The 16,961-nt window shown below is 46.2% G+C and overlaps 1 protein-coding gene across 2 annotated transcripts; it reads left to right on the top strand.

Moving 5' to 3' along the window:
* Positions 1-210: 210 nt before the first annotated feature.
* Positions 211-15,678, top strand: L(2)k14505 (ATP synthase mitochondrial F1 complex assembly factor 2 homolog l(2)k14505). 2 transcript variants are annotated; one of them, XM_077670773.1, is made up of 8 exons: positions 211-298; positions 898-945; positions 1,011-1,156; positions 2,056-2,153; positions 7,245-7,325; positions 9,346-9,458; positions 12,531-12,646; positions 15,284-15,678. In XM_077670773.1, exons 1-8 carry the CDS (start codon positions 226-228, stop codon positions 15,428-15,430), a joined length of 822 nt encoding a protein of 273 aa, XP_077526899.1. In that variant the 5' UTR covers positions 211-225; the 3' UTR covers positions 15,431-15,678. The 2 variants fall into 2 exon arrangements, with proteins under 2 accessions (XP_077526899.1, XP_077526898.1); XM_077670772.1 differs by lacking the exon at positions 211-298 and adding an exon at positions 495-663.
* The last annotated feature ends 1,283 nt before the right edge of the window (positions 15,679-16,961 follow it).

The raw sequence follows: 16,961 nt of genomic DNA, 5'->3' as shown, positions 1-16,961 counted from the left end.
GAGAGCAATCGCGCCTCCTGATTGGACAAGCGATGTATGGGCGGTGCGTCATGGTGTGCCACATTTTCGTTCTCGAAAGTTCCCCAAAATGCGTGAAATGTTTTCCTGCGGGTCACAATTGCTCTTTATTTCTTTGAAAACGGCATAAAATTTTAGATAAAACATTCCAAAAACTTAAAATTACTCACTTCATAGTGTAACAGTTTCATTGTTTTGCGATTGCCGATGCCCCACAAAAGTTGTCCGTGCTCTAACCAAGAACAATGGATTCAAATTTTCGACATTGGTTTCGAACAAGGTTTCGGTATTTTCATCCTTGTGTCTTGCGTCAACTTGTCGTTTTAGATTGTACCGCTTCCTTTCGTGGTTCTGTTTTGAGTAAAATATTTTTTAAAAAAACGCTAAAGGTACGTCAAATATTTTGTTTTGACAGTTCCGCAATGATTGACCTAGCGGATAGAAATTTTCGGCAGTTTCGCCAACGCTTTCGTTTCGTATTTTCGATTTCGTCAGAGTGGCGCCTCACGACCGGCGCCCAACGTGGTTTCTGCGGTTTCTCTCCGGCGACAGAAATGTTTGGCTTCACATGCAAAATAAGATGCGCACTGTTCGTGGCTCGAAGCTCCATAATCACTGGGCATCATTCTAAAAGGTTCTATCCAGGTATCCCGATATAATTTGCACTTGATCTCCGTGTGTCGTGTCGCGGGAATTTCATTGTAGAAGTCAGATTTCTCAGCACTTAACTCGGCGTTGTGAGTAATTATTTGCTTTACAATAACGAGATTTAGAGAGATTTAAAGAAGAGGGGCAATTGTTGCTCTTCTGCATAAAAGCATTACACACTTATGAAACAAAATGGACTGAAGTGCGCCTTGTTTCGGTTTTCTGATGCAGCCAAGAGAAAGCGCTTCTACAAGGATGTCGGTGTTATTCGCTCCGGTGGTAAGTTGCATAATGGACCAATCGCGCGACAGTGCAAGAAACTCACCTGCTTCGAACATCAACAGATCAGTTCGAGGTTTGCCTCGACCAGAGAAAGCTGAAGACTCCACTTGGAAAGCTGCTCCTGATTCCCAACGAAGCATTGGCTGTCGCTGTCGCCACGGAATGGGACTGCCAAAAGGCGGACATCAACCCGAGCGAAATGCACCTGGTAAATTGCTGAGGCTTTCTCCGACCTCTTGTGTGTTGTTTGGCGTGCATTACTCTCAGTGTACACTCGGTGTTTGCGCCCTGCACTTGTCTACACCACAGTGCTGACGCAATTTCTCATTCCCATGAGGCGTTTTGGGGAAAGATTGCGTTTTATTTCTTTTTTTTTTTTCGGGGGGTAAGTGTGCTGTCGTCATCAATTGCTAGTCGCTCGATCAATATCTCTGTTTTTCCAAATTCAGTGCTTCTAGGTCAGGAAACATATGCTGTACAAGAAACGCAGGTGATGTGTCAGTGCAGGCGTACATACACATCATGAAACCTGAGAATTGTGTTGAGCCCCAAAGCACTTTATGAACTGCAGAACGTATGTTCTGGCTTACATCGGCACGAGTAATATAGTAATCGACCAATGTAGACTGGCCTGACGTTTCATGACATGACGAAAAGAGCCTTGCAGACTTTTTTTTACAAATTCTGGAACCGCAACATCTAACTTTGCCACCAATACAAGGCAACCGAGTAGCGTAAAACTTGCAAACGGACCAGGAGGCTTCTTTCGAGCTCTCGGCACAAAATTAAAACATAAGAGATGCAGTAATGTGCTCTGTTTTCACCCCTCGCAGCGGCTTAGATAACGAAACATAACAGGCACCAAACGCGACGATGGCCCAAACCAAAATGCTCACACGCCAAACGATGGTTTTTCCATACAAAGGTTATGTGGGAACTCTTATAACTTATTCCTACTGCGCACACGCGGCCTGTCGCCAGGATGCGCACCATGTACCGGAAGCCATGTGCTCCGTTGTTCGTATTTGAATGCATATCGAATGTACATTGTGGAGCGAGCACACAATGTACGTAATCGTCCATTTTCTTACTTGCCCAATTTTGCAGACTGGCCTCTGCAACACGGTTCTGGACAACCCGTCAAAGAAATCAAAGGAGGATGTAGCAGCTGAGATCCTAGACTTTCTCGAATCGGATACTCTCTGGTGAGTGCTGCTGTTGCAAGATCGGGTCCCTCGGGAGCTCCTTTTCTTTTTTGTAGGTAGCTTACGTGCCCCAAGGGGAGAACATTTGTGCCAGCCTATTCTTGTTGAGGTTGCATACTTATTTGTACAAGTTTCTGTCACAGTGATGGTGTTTGTGATACTATGGCATCCGTGTCGGAGTTTCTGTTGTCCTTAAACAAACAAAAAACAGAGGATAGCGGCCAGTTGTGTGCCACATTCCATATGACAAAAGTCTTTCAAATCCGAGAGAAACATTCCGTTTCCGAAGTGGTACAGAGCAGGGATTTCCTGTTTGCACCTAGCGTCATCTATTGGTTTACTTTGAGCGCTACCGATACCATCTTGAAGTACTGCTAAAAGGTCTTGCCATTCGGCCTTCATACCTTGAAGCTGTAGCCTCCGGTCTGGACATAAATTGCCTGGGTTTGAGGCCATGCAACTCTGTATTTTTTGTTTAGTCAACTGACTTCTGACTTTTCTTAACCAGAAAAGTTTTGTCCTACATTAATTTTTCGTGCTCTTTTTTTCTTAAATAAGGGTGTTGAGGTCACTGTAGTGGCACAAGGAAGCTTATCACTGTGTTTATTTCACTTTCTGTGCCGTGTGAAAAGGGGCGGTTTTGTCTCATTCGAGAAACGGAAGGATGCTGCCCAAAGCACTCCAATAGCACATACCCTTCCAGGGAGTTGACTGAGAAGATAGATGAGACCAAGAGAAAGCAAGCCGACTTTACGGCCAAGGCCAACTCAACTCTTTGAGGGTCAAATTTTCACACTGATTGTGACCCCCCAGGATCGATATTTTTTTATTGCTGATTTAAATTCTTCGGGCAAATCTATTTCGAGAAAAAGTTGTAATTTTTTTAGGGTGACCATAAAGTGACAGAAAAATTGATTGATTGATTGTGGGGGTTTAAAGGAGCCATGAAGAGAAAACAAAAGTTTGTTTTATTCGAAAGATTAGGTGTTTCATAGTACCCCAAGCGCTTTCCCGGAAGCAAATGATGCTTTATTCACTGAGAAATAAGGCAATTTAAGCCAAAATTTTAAATCTCCCGCTAAAATTGAACATTCCGTGACGTGTACAATGGCGTCATAGAGCCGGTCCATGAAACAGATACTTAGTATGTCGACTCCATATAGCACCCACACGCGGGAGTCGATCGAGACGGCAGCCATTTTAAAAATACTAGTAAAACCTAGTGCACCCGCAGCCCTAGTCACGGAATCGCCTGATCCGGAGAACAAAACTCTCGCCGAGGAGCTCGGGCTTGCATTTAACAACCTCACACCACAAAAACGCTCAATGCTTCTAAGTGCACGAGCGGCAAGAGTTGTGGGATACGCAGTGGACGGGAAAGCGACCATTCCGCGATAGCCACAACAGACGAACGCCCAGCCGTCGGCACCGCTGCCTCGTCAGCCCCGTCGCGACGGACGAATATAGACTGGTACGTATGTGCCGTATTTTGATTACGGTTAATAATAGTTCAATTTCAGTGGCAGTATCACTTATGCCAGTTGGCCGGTGTCGTGTATGGAAAGCCGTTCGCGCGAGCTCTCTGCTTCGACCAGAAAGATACGAGCGTCAATGCGCGGTGTTTACGGCATTTTTTTCCCCAAGGTCAGAGCGATTTGACGAAGTCGGCGACGAGCGCCAGCATGTCCCAGGAGTGAGCTAACGTAAGGGTCCCTGGTGTAATCACTTCCTCGGAAATGAAGCGAGCACACTCGTACTTCCTTTAGCTCTCTTTCTCCTCCGTTTGCAAAGTTCACAAAACGTAGCCACTTGCTTCGCCTAGGTTCGTCGTTGGGCAGCACATGAAAGGAGATCTCCTCACCGGCGGGGATGTCGCACTCCCTCAACGATTTGCCCGTACTACATGGGCATTTCAAAACGCAGCAACAAAATTTCATTGTAAAGTACTCGAACAAACTGAAGTTTTCAGTGGTTGTAAACTGGAAACGAGCTCGTAACGACAGCAGCAAGCCAACACCATTCGAAACTTACGCGACGACTGGCACTATCTCGTCGCTTCTTGCTGTTCCTTACTCCCCTCGTTTCTATTTTTACCTTTGCTGGTTGGCGATATGATGGCCAACCTCCTGTGAAGGGATTACGATACGAAGCAAGGTTGCGGCTGTGCGGGCTGGAACGGTTCGTTGGCCCCGAAGAGCCTCGAACCCGAAAATTCGTCTGCGCGACGGCGAGATGTCGAGCTCGGCCGGCGCTAGTTTCGTACGCATTGGCGCACACGCTTGCATGTTCGTTCGGACCTTCAACCGTTTACTCCACCGTTCTTTGTCATAAAAAGAATGTGCAGTGTGTTTCACGGGCATTTAGCTCGCTACGCAAACTGTAAGCCCTGCCTAACATGCGTTTGCTTTTGCCGGCCTCCGCCAATCGCAGAGCATTCCCAAGTGACATCACAGGTTCTGTTGCGGAAAATGAGCTGGTGGGTCGCATGGTCATTTCCTTTTTTCCTAATTATGTAGCTTATTTGAGCGAAGTTTGCGTTATAAGTGGTGTCGTTATGGTTCTAACGAGGTAATCTTTCGAATGAACCAAACTTGTGTTTTCTCTTCATGGCTAACGCGCCGACGCAACGCAGGCGATGAGGCGCGCCGTAGTGGAGGGCTCCGGATTAATTTTGACCACCTGGGGATCTTTATCGTGCGCCAAAATCTCGTACACACGGGCGTTTTTGCTTTTCGCCTCCATCAGAAAAGTGGCCGCCGCGGCCGGGAATCGAACCCGCAAAGTGACAGAAAAATCGTTTGTGTTGTTATAATACACGTGGTTTATTCATGAGTAGCACAAGAAAAATTCTAGACCTGAAAATTCTAAAAAAAAAAAAAACCACAGGAAAGATTTATGAGTTTCATGGGCGCAAGAAAGCGGAAAGCGCCCGGAGGACAAAACTGAAACTAGCTGCTGCATGCCCACACGTGACCGGATGTGCAAGCGATAGCCGGCGCACCGCTGAAGTAAAGAATAAAAAAAAGGAATGAGGAGCCATCAGTGCAAAAAAAAAAAATTCACATATTTCCGCAGTGTGGCAGCACACGCCAAGCGAGAGAAATGATCTCAAAATGCTCGCGTTTTAAACATATAAGCAATGACAAACATGTTCGTCATTGACCATTTTGAAGGATTTTGCAGGGGACGTACATGTACATCACTGTCCTTAAAAGGGTTACAGCCAGCAGTGCAAGTGATAATGTAATCCACACAGCTCTGTCCGACACGTGGCCCCATAGTACTGTGCAGCTTTAAAGGCCACCTTTAAGGTCAGTGCAAGATCCTCCGGAAACATAAGTCTTCTTACTTGCTTTGAAGGCCCAGCGATTATCGAAGATTCCTCCGCTGCTCTATCCTGTTTGCGTCGCTTCCTTCGCTTTCATTTGTTCGTGTTTTTACGCAAATTAGTCCGACAGACAGATTGGCCGCCACTCCCACGGCAGCTTCCTCAGAGTCATAGCTCTCCCCCGCGTGCACCTGTTCTGCGCACGTGCCATTGCATTCACCTGTCACGCGGCACACACCAAAATAATTTGCGTTCCATTCGGGCAGGGTGCAGGGTTAGCGAAGTGGTTGGAGCACATACCTGCTGCTCCGGCGATGTAGGTTCAACTTCCTAGCAAACCCAAATGTGATTTTATTTACTTATCGTAATTACCCGATTCTAACGCGCACTTTTTTTCCGGAAAAATATGTCGAAAAATCGCATGCGCGTTAGAATCGGATACGAAACCGAAACTGCCGAAACAGCGGAAATTTTGTCCCATCCATCGCCATCGCCATCTCAAGATGGCGCCAAAGTATTCTTTCCTCCATGGCTTTTAGCAACAATTTTTCGGATGCAGGAAGCACAGGTGCCGAGGCTTTTCTATCGGCGTTCACACAAATCGTCAAATCGTTCCACTTGCGCGCTTGATAACAGCAATGGCAGCAGCGGCTCTCACGCGTTCAGAACGAGCGGTCGGCTGAAGCGTGCGCCTCTGGAGAAGCTCGCGGGATGGGCGTGCGAGGCGTGGGCCACGATCCCATCAACCATGGTTGAGCGTTCGTTCAGAAGTGTGGCATCGCGAACGCACTTGACGGCACCAAGAACGAGATGTGGTCAGCAAGGAGTGACGAGGAGTGAGATGAGTGAGATTACTTCGAGAAATAAATCGCCCGTTCCTCTTGCACTCGTTTTTCTGGCTCACAAAGTTCCGTGCGCATTGCAGTCAGAGGTGCAAGTTTTTTTTCGTTTTTTTTTGCCAGGAAAGTCGGGTGCGCGTTAGAATCGGGGGCGCGTTAGAATCGGGTAATTACGGTATGTATTTTTTACAGCACCAGCCGTTTTGGTACCATTTGTGTTCATGCCAGGAGCAACTACAGCCACTTTTCGTGGTTGATGAGACATCTGAGGCTTTCGCCTGCGAGCTGTGCACGATAGTACAAACGTAGTGTAGCACAGGGCACAGACTAATGCCCCTGTCACGCGGCAGATCTAATAACATTTAGAGCAAACTGTTAGTACTTAGCAAACTGTTAGTAGTATCTAATGCCATTTAGAAAACTGTTAGGAAACTTATATTTTACCCTTCATGTTGTTTCTCAAATAAGGACAGACAAAACACTCCTAACAAAAAAGAAAATCTCGTCCCCAATGCACATGCTACCCTAATACGGATTTTTTACGATCTTGTCTCGGCTTTTGATGTCTACTGATGTCAGATAAACCGGTGATTGCCTTGTTTTTATTTTTAAAAATAATCCTTTGTTATGTTTTAAAAGGATATTATGTATTAAAACATTTTAGATGCACTTGAAATATAATTTTGCGGTTTTGCGAGCTCACTAATCATCACCGCTATCACTCACAAATGACATTTGTTTCGCCGAGACTGCACGGCCAAACCGAATGTCGTTAACGTCCAATGTCATCTGCTCTGAATGACATGAGATTTGCCGTGTGACAGGGGTATAGAGGGGTGTGGAGTCTCAGGGAGACGTTTTATGTATGTGTGTGCAATTGATGCGGCAGTGGAGCTTTAAGTGCACGCTTTGGGTCTTTCGCAGCTACCGGATGCAAGAACCCGAGGAACTTGTGGCCTTGCAGAGCGAGAAGTGGGACCCCGTCTTGATGTGGTACGAAAAGAGGTCAGTCTCTTAATGCATTTGACCCGTCACCCTCCTCTGGTTGTGTTCTGCACACTCAAATTTTTTACAGTACGCACCAACTTGTGTGTTTTACTTTACCCTTTATTTGAATACGAATATCTTCACTTTAGTGCATGTAGAGCTTATAAAACATAGCTACAAAAGGAAAAAGATAACTAAAGCAATTGGGACTTTACACGTTTGAGTGTTTATGTACCAGCGCTTGATAAGAAAACTGTACAAAAAATAGAGAAGAGAAGATTAAGATAAGACAGTACAACAATGGAACAAAAATTTGGCATACATTTCTATGAAGAAATGTGGGTTTCTCGACGTACTGTAAATACAGGAAGTATATTTGACCAGCTGGTGTCCCTGCAGTCATTGAAAAGAGGCCCTGGCATGACCAATACTTCACTGCAAGCGTCGCCAACAAATCATAGCCCTTGATTCCTGACACTCGTGAAACTTCCACTTATAGATTTTACATGGGTATAGTTCCACTTCAGCTAGAACACACCAAAGTTAACGTACACTTGTTTCGCACAAGGCTTACATGTGTCTGGCTTTCTTGCGAAGCTTTGGCGTCTTATGAGAAAGCGTACCCAAAGGGGCTTACTGTGAGGTGAAGCTTCATTGAAAGGTTCCAAGTCGTGTGGTCTACGATGGCCAGTGATGTGAATGTCTGAAGACTTCAGATACTTTGAAAACTGCGCTGCCAATTGAATCAAACACTGAACACTATCCACGAAGTGTTCAAAGTTTTGAATGTTCTCACACCTTTAGTAAAAGTGGAACTTTCTGCCTTAAATTTTTTATTTTAGGCAATTGTCGAACGTGATTTTTTTTTTTCTTCTTTTTTTCCCCCTATTTATGTAAAACACCTTACACAGGTTTTGGAGGTTGTTGGGTGAGAGGGGTTACATGAAAAGCGATGTAGATGTACAGTAACCCCTCGTTACAACGAAGTCAGCGGGACGACGAAAAATTTCGTTATAAGTGGTATTTCGATATAAGCGACCACTCGAGAAAACCTAAAGGAGCTGAGCTTTAATTGCATCACAACCGCAAGGAATCAAAACACAGTGTATTCAGCGAAGCAAACCTTTATTCAGGTTCCAAAAATGCAGTGAGCTTTCGCTGTTTCAAGTTCTTGCCGGCCGCGAGCAACCTCTGCTGCAATTTGACCAAGCATACATAAGGCTGTGGTCGGCGCCCATAAAAGTGGCAGTGGCTGTGGCCAAATTTAGGGGGGCATGCGGGCGTCACGAAACTCTACGAGAGTTTTGCACTGGAAAGCGCCGCACCGCAAATGCCGTGGCTCCAGTCTGAGGATGTCTTTGTTGCGCTCAAAAAATGATTAACTGCTCATTACGGGTACACAGTGCAATCATGAAAACTGACCAGTTTTGCATTAGCGGATTTGCATGATCAATAAGCAGTTTTTCCCCACGGTGTGGAGCCGTGAAGGTTGTAAAACAAGAGTTTTCCAGCGCCCCGTCGTCAATGACGCTGCTAATTCTACGGTTCGAGTGTCGGTGTTCGCGCACCGTCACGTCCACGCCATTGACCAATGTATAGAAACAAAATTCAATGACCCTGCCATGCATTTGGATCGTTTGTCTAAAATTGATGGCGCGAATCGAGCATGTTCGGCTCGAGAAAATCACGGGGGGAAAGACCCCGCCATGTTGACAGCCTGACTCGCCGCTGAGTCGTCATCGCTCGGCGACGCCTCCCCTCGCCACTTCGCTCTAAGCGGGTCAAGCTTTTCATGCGCTTCGAGTAATGCGGCCTAAAATGCATGTGTTGGGGTTGAGACCAGAATAAATTTCGAATAAAGCGATATTTCAAGTAAAGCGATTTCGTTATAACGAGAGATTACCGTAGCTTGGCTTCCTTTAAAAATGTTTGCCCCGGGTGGCTTGCCCAAAGTTATAAATAGAATGAGTCCCAAGCTCTCTCCACTGTCTCGTAAGTGTCACCAATGTGTGACCTCTGCACTTTGCCGCCCTCCAAGGTTTGGCGTCACGCTGGAGCCCAAAAGCGACCTGGCAATGTCACAGCTGCCCCAAGAAGTATGTGACAAGGTCTTCAAGCACCTCGTCTCCTATTCACTGTGGGGGCTGACAGGTGAGAACGATTTCTCGCTGCAGGCAGTACGCAGAATAGTTATGCAGCGAACTGTCTCCCACCAGGTTCTGACCATAACTGTGTGTGTCTATTAGGTCATGTTGACAAAGAATCATGCACCCCTTTCTAGCTCTCAATCTAATGTAGTTACATAAGAAGAAATCACTCTGATATTGGCCACTAAGATGGCTCTTTTACCACGCCTAGTTTGATGTACTTGTCACGATTAGTTAGCTCACACAGTGGAAGTTGTAAACATTACAAAATTCCCATCTGCTGCTGTCAATATGTTGCCATTTGTGGAGAAAGTACAGCGGAACCCTACTGATCGTTCCCCGGATTTACAATGGATCACCGCGGTCCTGGCAAACTCCCAGTAGGAACAATGCATTAGAAACCCCGATGATATGACACTTGGGGCGACGCGGTCCGCTTCATACGACGCACCCTGGCACGGTTAAACCGCCATTTTTCCCATCTTTTACACCGCTTCGCTGCCTCGTCTCGACCTTTTCTTATTCTTAACCCCCGTTTGACGCTGCTTGATGTGCAAAAGTCCGCAGGCGGGCAGTGGGCCAGACCACTTGCTGAACAGACGCAAGCAAGCAGGCGGGTACTTGCGAGTGGGAGTTAACTTTCAGCGACCCCATGGAGCAGCAGTACTCTACTGCACCAACTGCGAGAAGTCGAAGTTCAGGTGGCTGGCGGGCAGTGAATTTAAAGCTCCCATCAAGCCGCCGACGAACGTGAAAACACATACGATGTAATGACGATGACCAAACGCCCGCTTTCCTTGCCCTCTCTATCCAAGTTTCTTCTTTTCACGACGCTCTCTCTCCCTCTACCTCTGCTCTCTACTGATCAGTGTTTTTCAAAGTGGCATTGGCGCTGCGCCCTTTTTTTGGCTGCCTTTTTTTCATTGCCGGCTGACACTATCGTTCGTTTCACACTCGCCTTTTCCCCTCTCAATTTGTTCGACCACGTCGGCCTTGGGCACGCAAGGCGCAGGGCTGGCAAGCTATAAATGCGCCCGGTGACACGGGGGGTCTTTTTTTTTTTTTAATCTTTTGATTTTAAAATTATGTGAAAATGTGCTAAAGATCGTAGTTTAAATAAGTTCTTAGCCCACCTGTTGCATGAGACCGTCTACTAGGCCAGCATTTACCCGCACCCCAGTCATACGACACCCCGGTCATACGACACCCTGGTTATACGATGCTTTTGCGCAGTCCCTTGAAAGTCGTATTATCGGGGTTCCACTGTATGGTTACCGAAAACGGCTGCAACTCTTGTTTTATCGAAACTATCCTGAAACGTATTCGAATTCACTCTAAGGAAGCTATGTGTGTGTGCTTTTATTCAATCAATATAGTATAAAGTCACCATACATAACTCACTATAGCTATCCACCACAACTTTGCTGGTCTTCGATTTTCACAGTGGTGGAAGGGCTCTAAATTTTCGAATTTGAGCAGATATGTGGAAAGACCAAATACTTGGAGTAAACAAGGTTGAAACCAAATGTTGGGGGATCCTACTGATAGACATTTTTCCTGTAATTTCTGTAGTTAAGCGTACATTCAGGTATCACATTTTTCAACATCTTTTTTCTTTTTTTTTTTTTTTTTTTACGCTGCAGCTTTTTTCTACACCCCAGGTTGTCGGGCAATCAAAGGGCAGCTCATTCTCTAAGAGATTGGCCGAGAAGCTGTTAACTCTTTTGTGACCGCGCCACAGGCCATCGTTCACGGGTGAACGATGATTTTCAAACCTCCCGCCAAAAGTAAAAACGGCGCTATTCGAACAGTGGACGCCATCTAGCGTGTTCATTGAAAACCCTTTTTTCAGTTTCATTGCCGTTTGTTTACATTTTGTATGGGTAGACGGCGTCGTGAGTGAAATATGAATCCAAGGTAGCGGCGATTTGGGTGAAAATGGCGTCCTGTTTCACTGCGCACTCCGCAAAGGCAGACAGTGGTTTGAGGGACTTCGGCTACTGCTGCTGCTGATGATTTTTTTTTACCCCAGCAGCAGTGATGACCCCAGCAACGATGTGGATTCTTCAGATTTTAGTTCTGATGAAGACTTCCCATTCAACAGCCTCAGACTTTGACAGGTGCTGCCAGGAAATGTTCGTTTTTGACTTCGCGCTGTACTTATAAACAATACGTGCCTAATATCTGATGACTGCGGCATTACTTTCATGTGTAGGGTCTGGACAACGTACAGTGGGGGATATTTTGCCAAATGCACAGCGCCGTATCGCGTTATCATCTTCATGACAGCCTGGTGCTGGTGTAAAATTAGTGCTGTGGAGCGACTCGCGCTGCTTCTCAAAAGTGCTAAATTTATTTTTCTTGGTTTTTACAGCTGAAGGGATAATGATTTTGTGTCAGAATGCAAACAGGTATGCTTGGATACATATTTTAGAGAGACTGACTGACTCTGGAGTGGCTTCGCGGAGGAGCCCACCTATCAGGGCCGCTAGGTTGGTGGGCCCGCAAAAATCCAGAACTTGGTGTACAGCATTCATGTACTATATATTGAATCATAGCTTAGGAACGTAGAAACATTTTGTATATCTTAGAATTCCTGAAATAATTTTTAGGCTCAGTAAAATCGTCCATTTGTGTTTTGTATACTTTTTCTCTGCATTTTTTTTTGTTTTGTTGCCCAATAAACTGTCAATAATGACAGTTTTCACAAAAATGCTGTTATGTGTTTGAAAGAGAAATCTATAAGCTACAATTTCATGCATAGCAATGCTAAATGTGTCCAGTAGCTCAAGAGAGAAAAGGTTTTCTGGAAGCACTCGAAAAATCGGCGGTTTTTCCGTGGTCACAAAAGAGTTAACCATTACAATTGCCGTTGTTAACTTCAGGGGAAGTCACTTGAAAGGCTGTGATAACTGCGGTCAAACTGACACCTTGCTGTCGTACGGCAGTTTTCGATTCACGCTGTCACCCTCGTAAAGACACTGTCTGTGCTCACGATGTTTTGTTTTGATCGTGGAAAAAAAAATGTGTGAATCGGTTGTCAGCTGAGTACTACTGTGTTGGCACAACCCTTCAGGTATCCAGTACGGCACCGAGAGCCTCAAGTCACTAGTCCTCTGCCAGGCAGCCATCCACCAGTACTTGACAGTTGAGCAGGCCGTTACGCTTGCCAGGCTGGAGAGCGAATTCCAGGTATTTCTTTTTCTTCCCCCTACTTTCGGTTACTTTTTTCTTGGAATCCACAGTTGTATACCATTAATAATAATTAAAGTAGTAGTGACACGAAATTGCAAAGCTGAGGTAACTATGTAAAATGCTTCCTTTTTATCGGGAGATATCTCCCAGCAAGTTTCAACCGTAACGGGTCAGTATAACGTATTTTAAATCTATTTTAACCTTTGCCCACACGACAAAGCCCAGAGCAGGCCGACATAACATCATATGCTCCTTGCCCCAAACTGCCGACGTCGGGGCTCCCGTGATGTAGCTGGCGCGCTGGCTACGGTTGGCGTGCGCTGCTATGCCGTGTGTATCACGTCATGGTTTTGGGACTGACGTCATGCTGCTCGGGCGCGTGGAAATGCTGAAAACCGCAGACGGTCTGGGCATGCGCATTCGCTCTCTCACGCGCACATCCAGACCGTCAGCGGTGCAACAAGAATGGTGACGTCAGGTGCTACTTCCTGTCATGGCGGCCGCTCGGTGTTCGTTTTGTCGAAACCGAAACTGACACGAATAAACGACGCCGTAAATGATTGTTTACGCTGCAGTCGACCATCTAATGTGCCATTCTATGATTACTGGGCTAATAGCAAAAAAAACGTAGCATGAAAATTTCGTGTCAGTACTCCTTTAATAAAAAGGAACTGTGTTTACACAACGTAGTAACGACCAGCAGGACTGCTTGCATTTTATGCTAGAGATGGCTGGCTGAAATTTCTTTGAATTTTGTTGTTGCTGACTCAAGTAAGCTGCTTTATGCTATGCCAGTTTTGAGTTGATAGTTTGTGTCGCGTTTATAAAGAGTTTACCTTTTAACAAGATGTGGCAAGTCTGTAGCTTTTCTTTCTAGTGCTGCCAAAGGTGCGTTCAAGAGCACCCTGGTTCTTTTGCATCGGGGCAACGTAATTTAACACAATGTTCTACATGCATAGCGCCTGAACAAGCGAGTGTGCTGTGGTAGTGAAAGAGGCTATCTTCAGAAAAGACTGAGATGGCGTACTTCAAACCTGTGTGACAACCACAGTTAACAAACTGTGGTAGTTAACGAACGGTGTAGTAGTTAACGAGGTGGCCAAAATTGTACCTTCTGCTTTCACTTTGAGGATCGTTTTTCTTTCTTTTTTTTTTTTTTTTTTTTAATCTAAGGCCTAGACCTTCTGTACATAAGGAAGTAAAAGGTCACACGAGTTGAACAACTTTGTGCTGGCACAAATTTGAGTTCGACAGGTTCATTTCACTTTAAAGGGGCGCGAAGATGAATTCTCGTGCGGTTGTTTCAGCCATACAGCCGGAAGGGGGCTAGCCATATTTACAGTTAAAGGAATCGTTTCTTTGTCAATTTCTTTGCATCATTATGTGGCGCCTTCTACAATGCTTGCACTGAAACTGGAAGTGAAGCAAGGTGCAATGCCAGCAACTCAGTACTAAACCTTGGGGAGGCCTGGTTGAATCATGTTGGGAAAAGCGGGAGCAATACTTGGACAAGGAAGTAGACAGCACGGAGCGCTCTTTTTCACGCGTGGGAGTGAACAACCCGCACAAAGCCTACACTTTGGGGGGGGGGGGGGGGGGGGGCACAATGGGTGTACTAAAACGTTACCTAGATCTTGCAGATCTAGATGGTAAGAACGTTGTGATGGTGGCGGGTTCAGAGAGGAAAGCGTTATTATAAACACACGGAGAAAGGCCCTTTGTACTAGAAATGACATAGAAGAGCTGTGAGTTGGGCGTGTTGGTAAAGGTTCATGTTGGGAAAAGCGCGAACAATACTTGAGCAAGGAAGAAGACAGGACTGAATCAGTTGTATCTGGACTTACATGCTTTTGTGGAGGTAAAGCTCTACTACAGTGCATGTTTTGAGGTCGTTCATTGTCACAAGTGACCTTCGGCCACCACGTGACTAGGCGAGGTGAAACGGCTGCTTTGCTGGTGCTTGGTCCCTCAGTCTTGCCATCAATAGTGCGCCAGCGAAAGGATGGAGCCCATCATCCAGTAGATATAGCTTGTATTCATTGGCGAGGCATGCATGCAGGCAACCGTGTGAGTGCGCCGTCACTGGTTACGTCGGGCTCCGCGGAATGGCGGTACTTGTCCGTGCTAAGCACATAGTGCGTGTTGGACGTTCCAAACTCTATCCCGCAGAATGCAAAGTAATGTCTCAAGTCCAATGTGAGTGCGATTAATAACATCTCTGCTGACACCACCATTGAGAATCGGGTTGAAACGGAGCAGACAACGCACGGCGGTGTTTTTTTTTCTTCTTCTTCCCTTCGGCGTGCGGGCTCAGTGGCACAAGCCGCGCCATGTCTGTGGCACGCTGCAGTGCTTCGGCCATGTCCGTGGCCGTTTCCTGTGTTGCCAAGCGAAGAAATGGACAGCTAAACTTTTCAGTGAATACCACCTATAGTTAAAAGGCAGGCTGTGGAATCTTGAGCACAGGCAAGCTTTCGCGGAACACTGTGTGCATAGTCCTTGCCTTCGCCTGTGATGACTACGTAGGTTTGTGAGTTTTAAACCCAAGCCATTTTTGTTCTCTCTCTCTCTTTCTCATGTTTCGTTGTATTACGCTGTTCACTCAGCTAAAACAAGGCAAACTTTACCTCGCAGACAAGTCGCTGGGGGAGTGTGGAGTGGGCCCACGACCTCGACCGAGAACAAGTCCTGAGTCGGCTGGCCGCGGCCGTACTCTTCGTCCAGCTCACCTCAGAGTGGTCCTCGCTCGTCTCAAAGATGAGCGCTCGGTCGGAGAGGTGACGAGAACGCGGACGTGATTCCGTTGAGTCTACTAGGTGCACCGCCGTTCTGTTTGGGACGAGTGGTTTTCTTTAGAAGGACAGACCGAGGAAGAAACTGGGAGGAGTTGAAGAAAGTAGAACGTCTTTGTGCCATGTGCCCAGATGTGGACTTGTACCCAGCTGTGTATGGATTTCATAAGATCTGGCATGTCTGTACTGAACTTCGAGAGTTTGACTCTATGAATAAACGTTGTGCTTTGCAGTTGACGTTGCTGGTGTGGGCTGCGTTGCCTATTTTCAGGTAGAAGTTGTGATGGAATATTGGAGCAGGGCTGTTTGCAGAACAGTGTGATTTGGAAAAAGGTAACGCCTGTACTTCAAGCGAGATAATAAAAAGTTTTGCCTGTGCTAGAAATTACAGATATCGCCCCATTTCAGAGCAGCAGTATTTAATAGTACACATTACAAAAACATGGCTGCACCATGGAGTACAGTCACAACGGAAAAAAATTGACACAACAGACTCATGACTGCAGCAGAAATATTTGAGGCACTACTCTCTCTCGGCGCACCTACTGCAATAATGCCGAGCACATTCCATTTTTTTTTTTATTGGTTGATTGATTGATTGTAGGACTTAACGTACCGACGCAACGCAGGCGATGAGGCGCGCCGTAGTGGAGGGCTCCGGATTATTTTTGACCACCTGGGGATCTTTAACGTGCGCTGAAATCTTGAACGCACAGGCATTTTCGCTTTTCGCCACCACCACAAAAGTGGCCGCCGCGGCCGGGAATCAAGCCCGCGTCCTTGGGCTCAGCAGCACAATGCCTTAGCCACTAAGCCACAGCGGCGGGTTAAGCACATTCCATAAAAAGAAAGGGGTGGCCGGCGAAACGCACTCCAACAAACAGCTCACATTTGAAATGATACCGTATTTTCGCACGCATAACCCGCCCCTGCATGTAATCCGCACCCCCACTTTCAACCTATATCCTCGCGTATTGCCCGCACATTTTATACAGGAAAGGCTGCACCAAAGGCTCTGCTCAAGCAACACATTATATACTATGTAGACAGAAAAAGGGTATACTTAGCTAGCAGAATACACTGACTGCAAGGCGAAAGTCCCAATTCACTAATAAAAGTCAATTGTTAGAGTGCGCTCGTCCTTGTTTTTTCTTCCCTGTCCTTGTATGTTTTGCGCAATCGCTGCCATGGAAGGCTTAGTCAGTGTTACTGCGTAGGAGCTTCACAGCACAACGCGCATTGCCATGAAGCTGCACTAAAAGAAAAACCCCGTGTATTATCTGCACCCCTACTTTGCCCCTGAAATTTTTGCATTTCTGGTGCGGGTTATACACGCAAAAATACCGTAGCTCGCCCATTGCTTATTGGTAAAATCATGCGCCAATGTTGCTGCGGACGCAGGGTAATTTACTTTTTTTAGCTGGCGTTGCGAGCACCGGTATTTCATTTATCGCAGTTTAATTGCAGGGCCAACAGCAGGATGGGCTGTTTTCTGCTGGCCATAGAGTAGAATGGAAAAT

This window comes from Haemaphysalis longicornis, unplaced genomic scaffold, assembly GCF_048455015.1.
Source record: "Haemaphysalis longicornis isolate Haplotype H1 unplaced genomic scaffold, Haemaphysalis longicornis Haplotype H1 scaffold_5, whole genome shotgun sequence".
NCBI lineage: Eukaryota > Metazoa > Arthropoda > Arachnida > Ixodida > Ixodidae > Haemaphysalis > Haemaphysalis longicornis.
The sequence above is the reverse complement of the archived record's forward strand: the minus strand, read 5'-3'. Positions and strand labels throughout refer to the sequence as shown.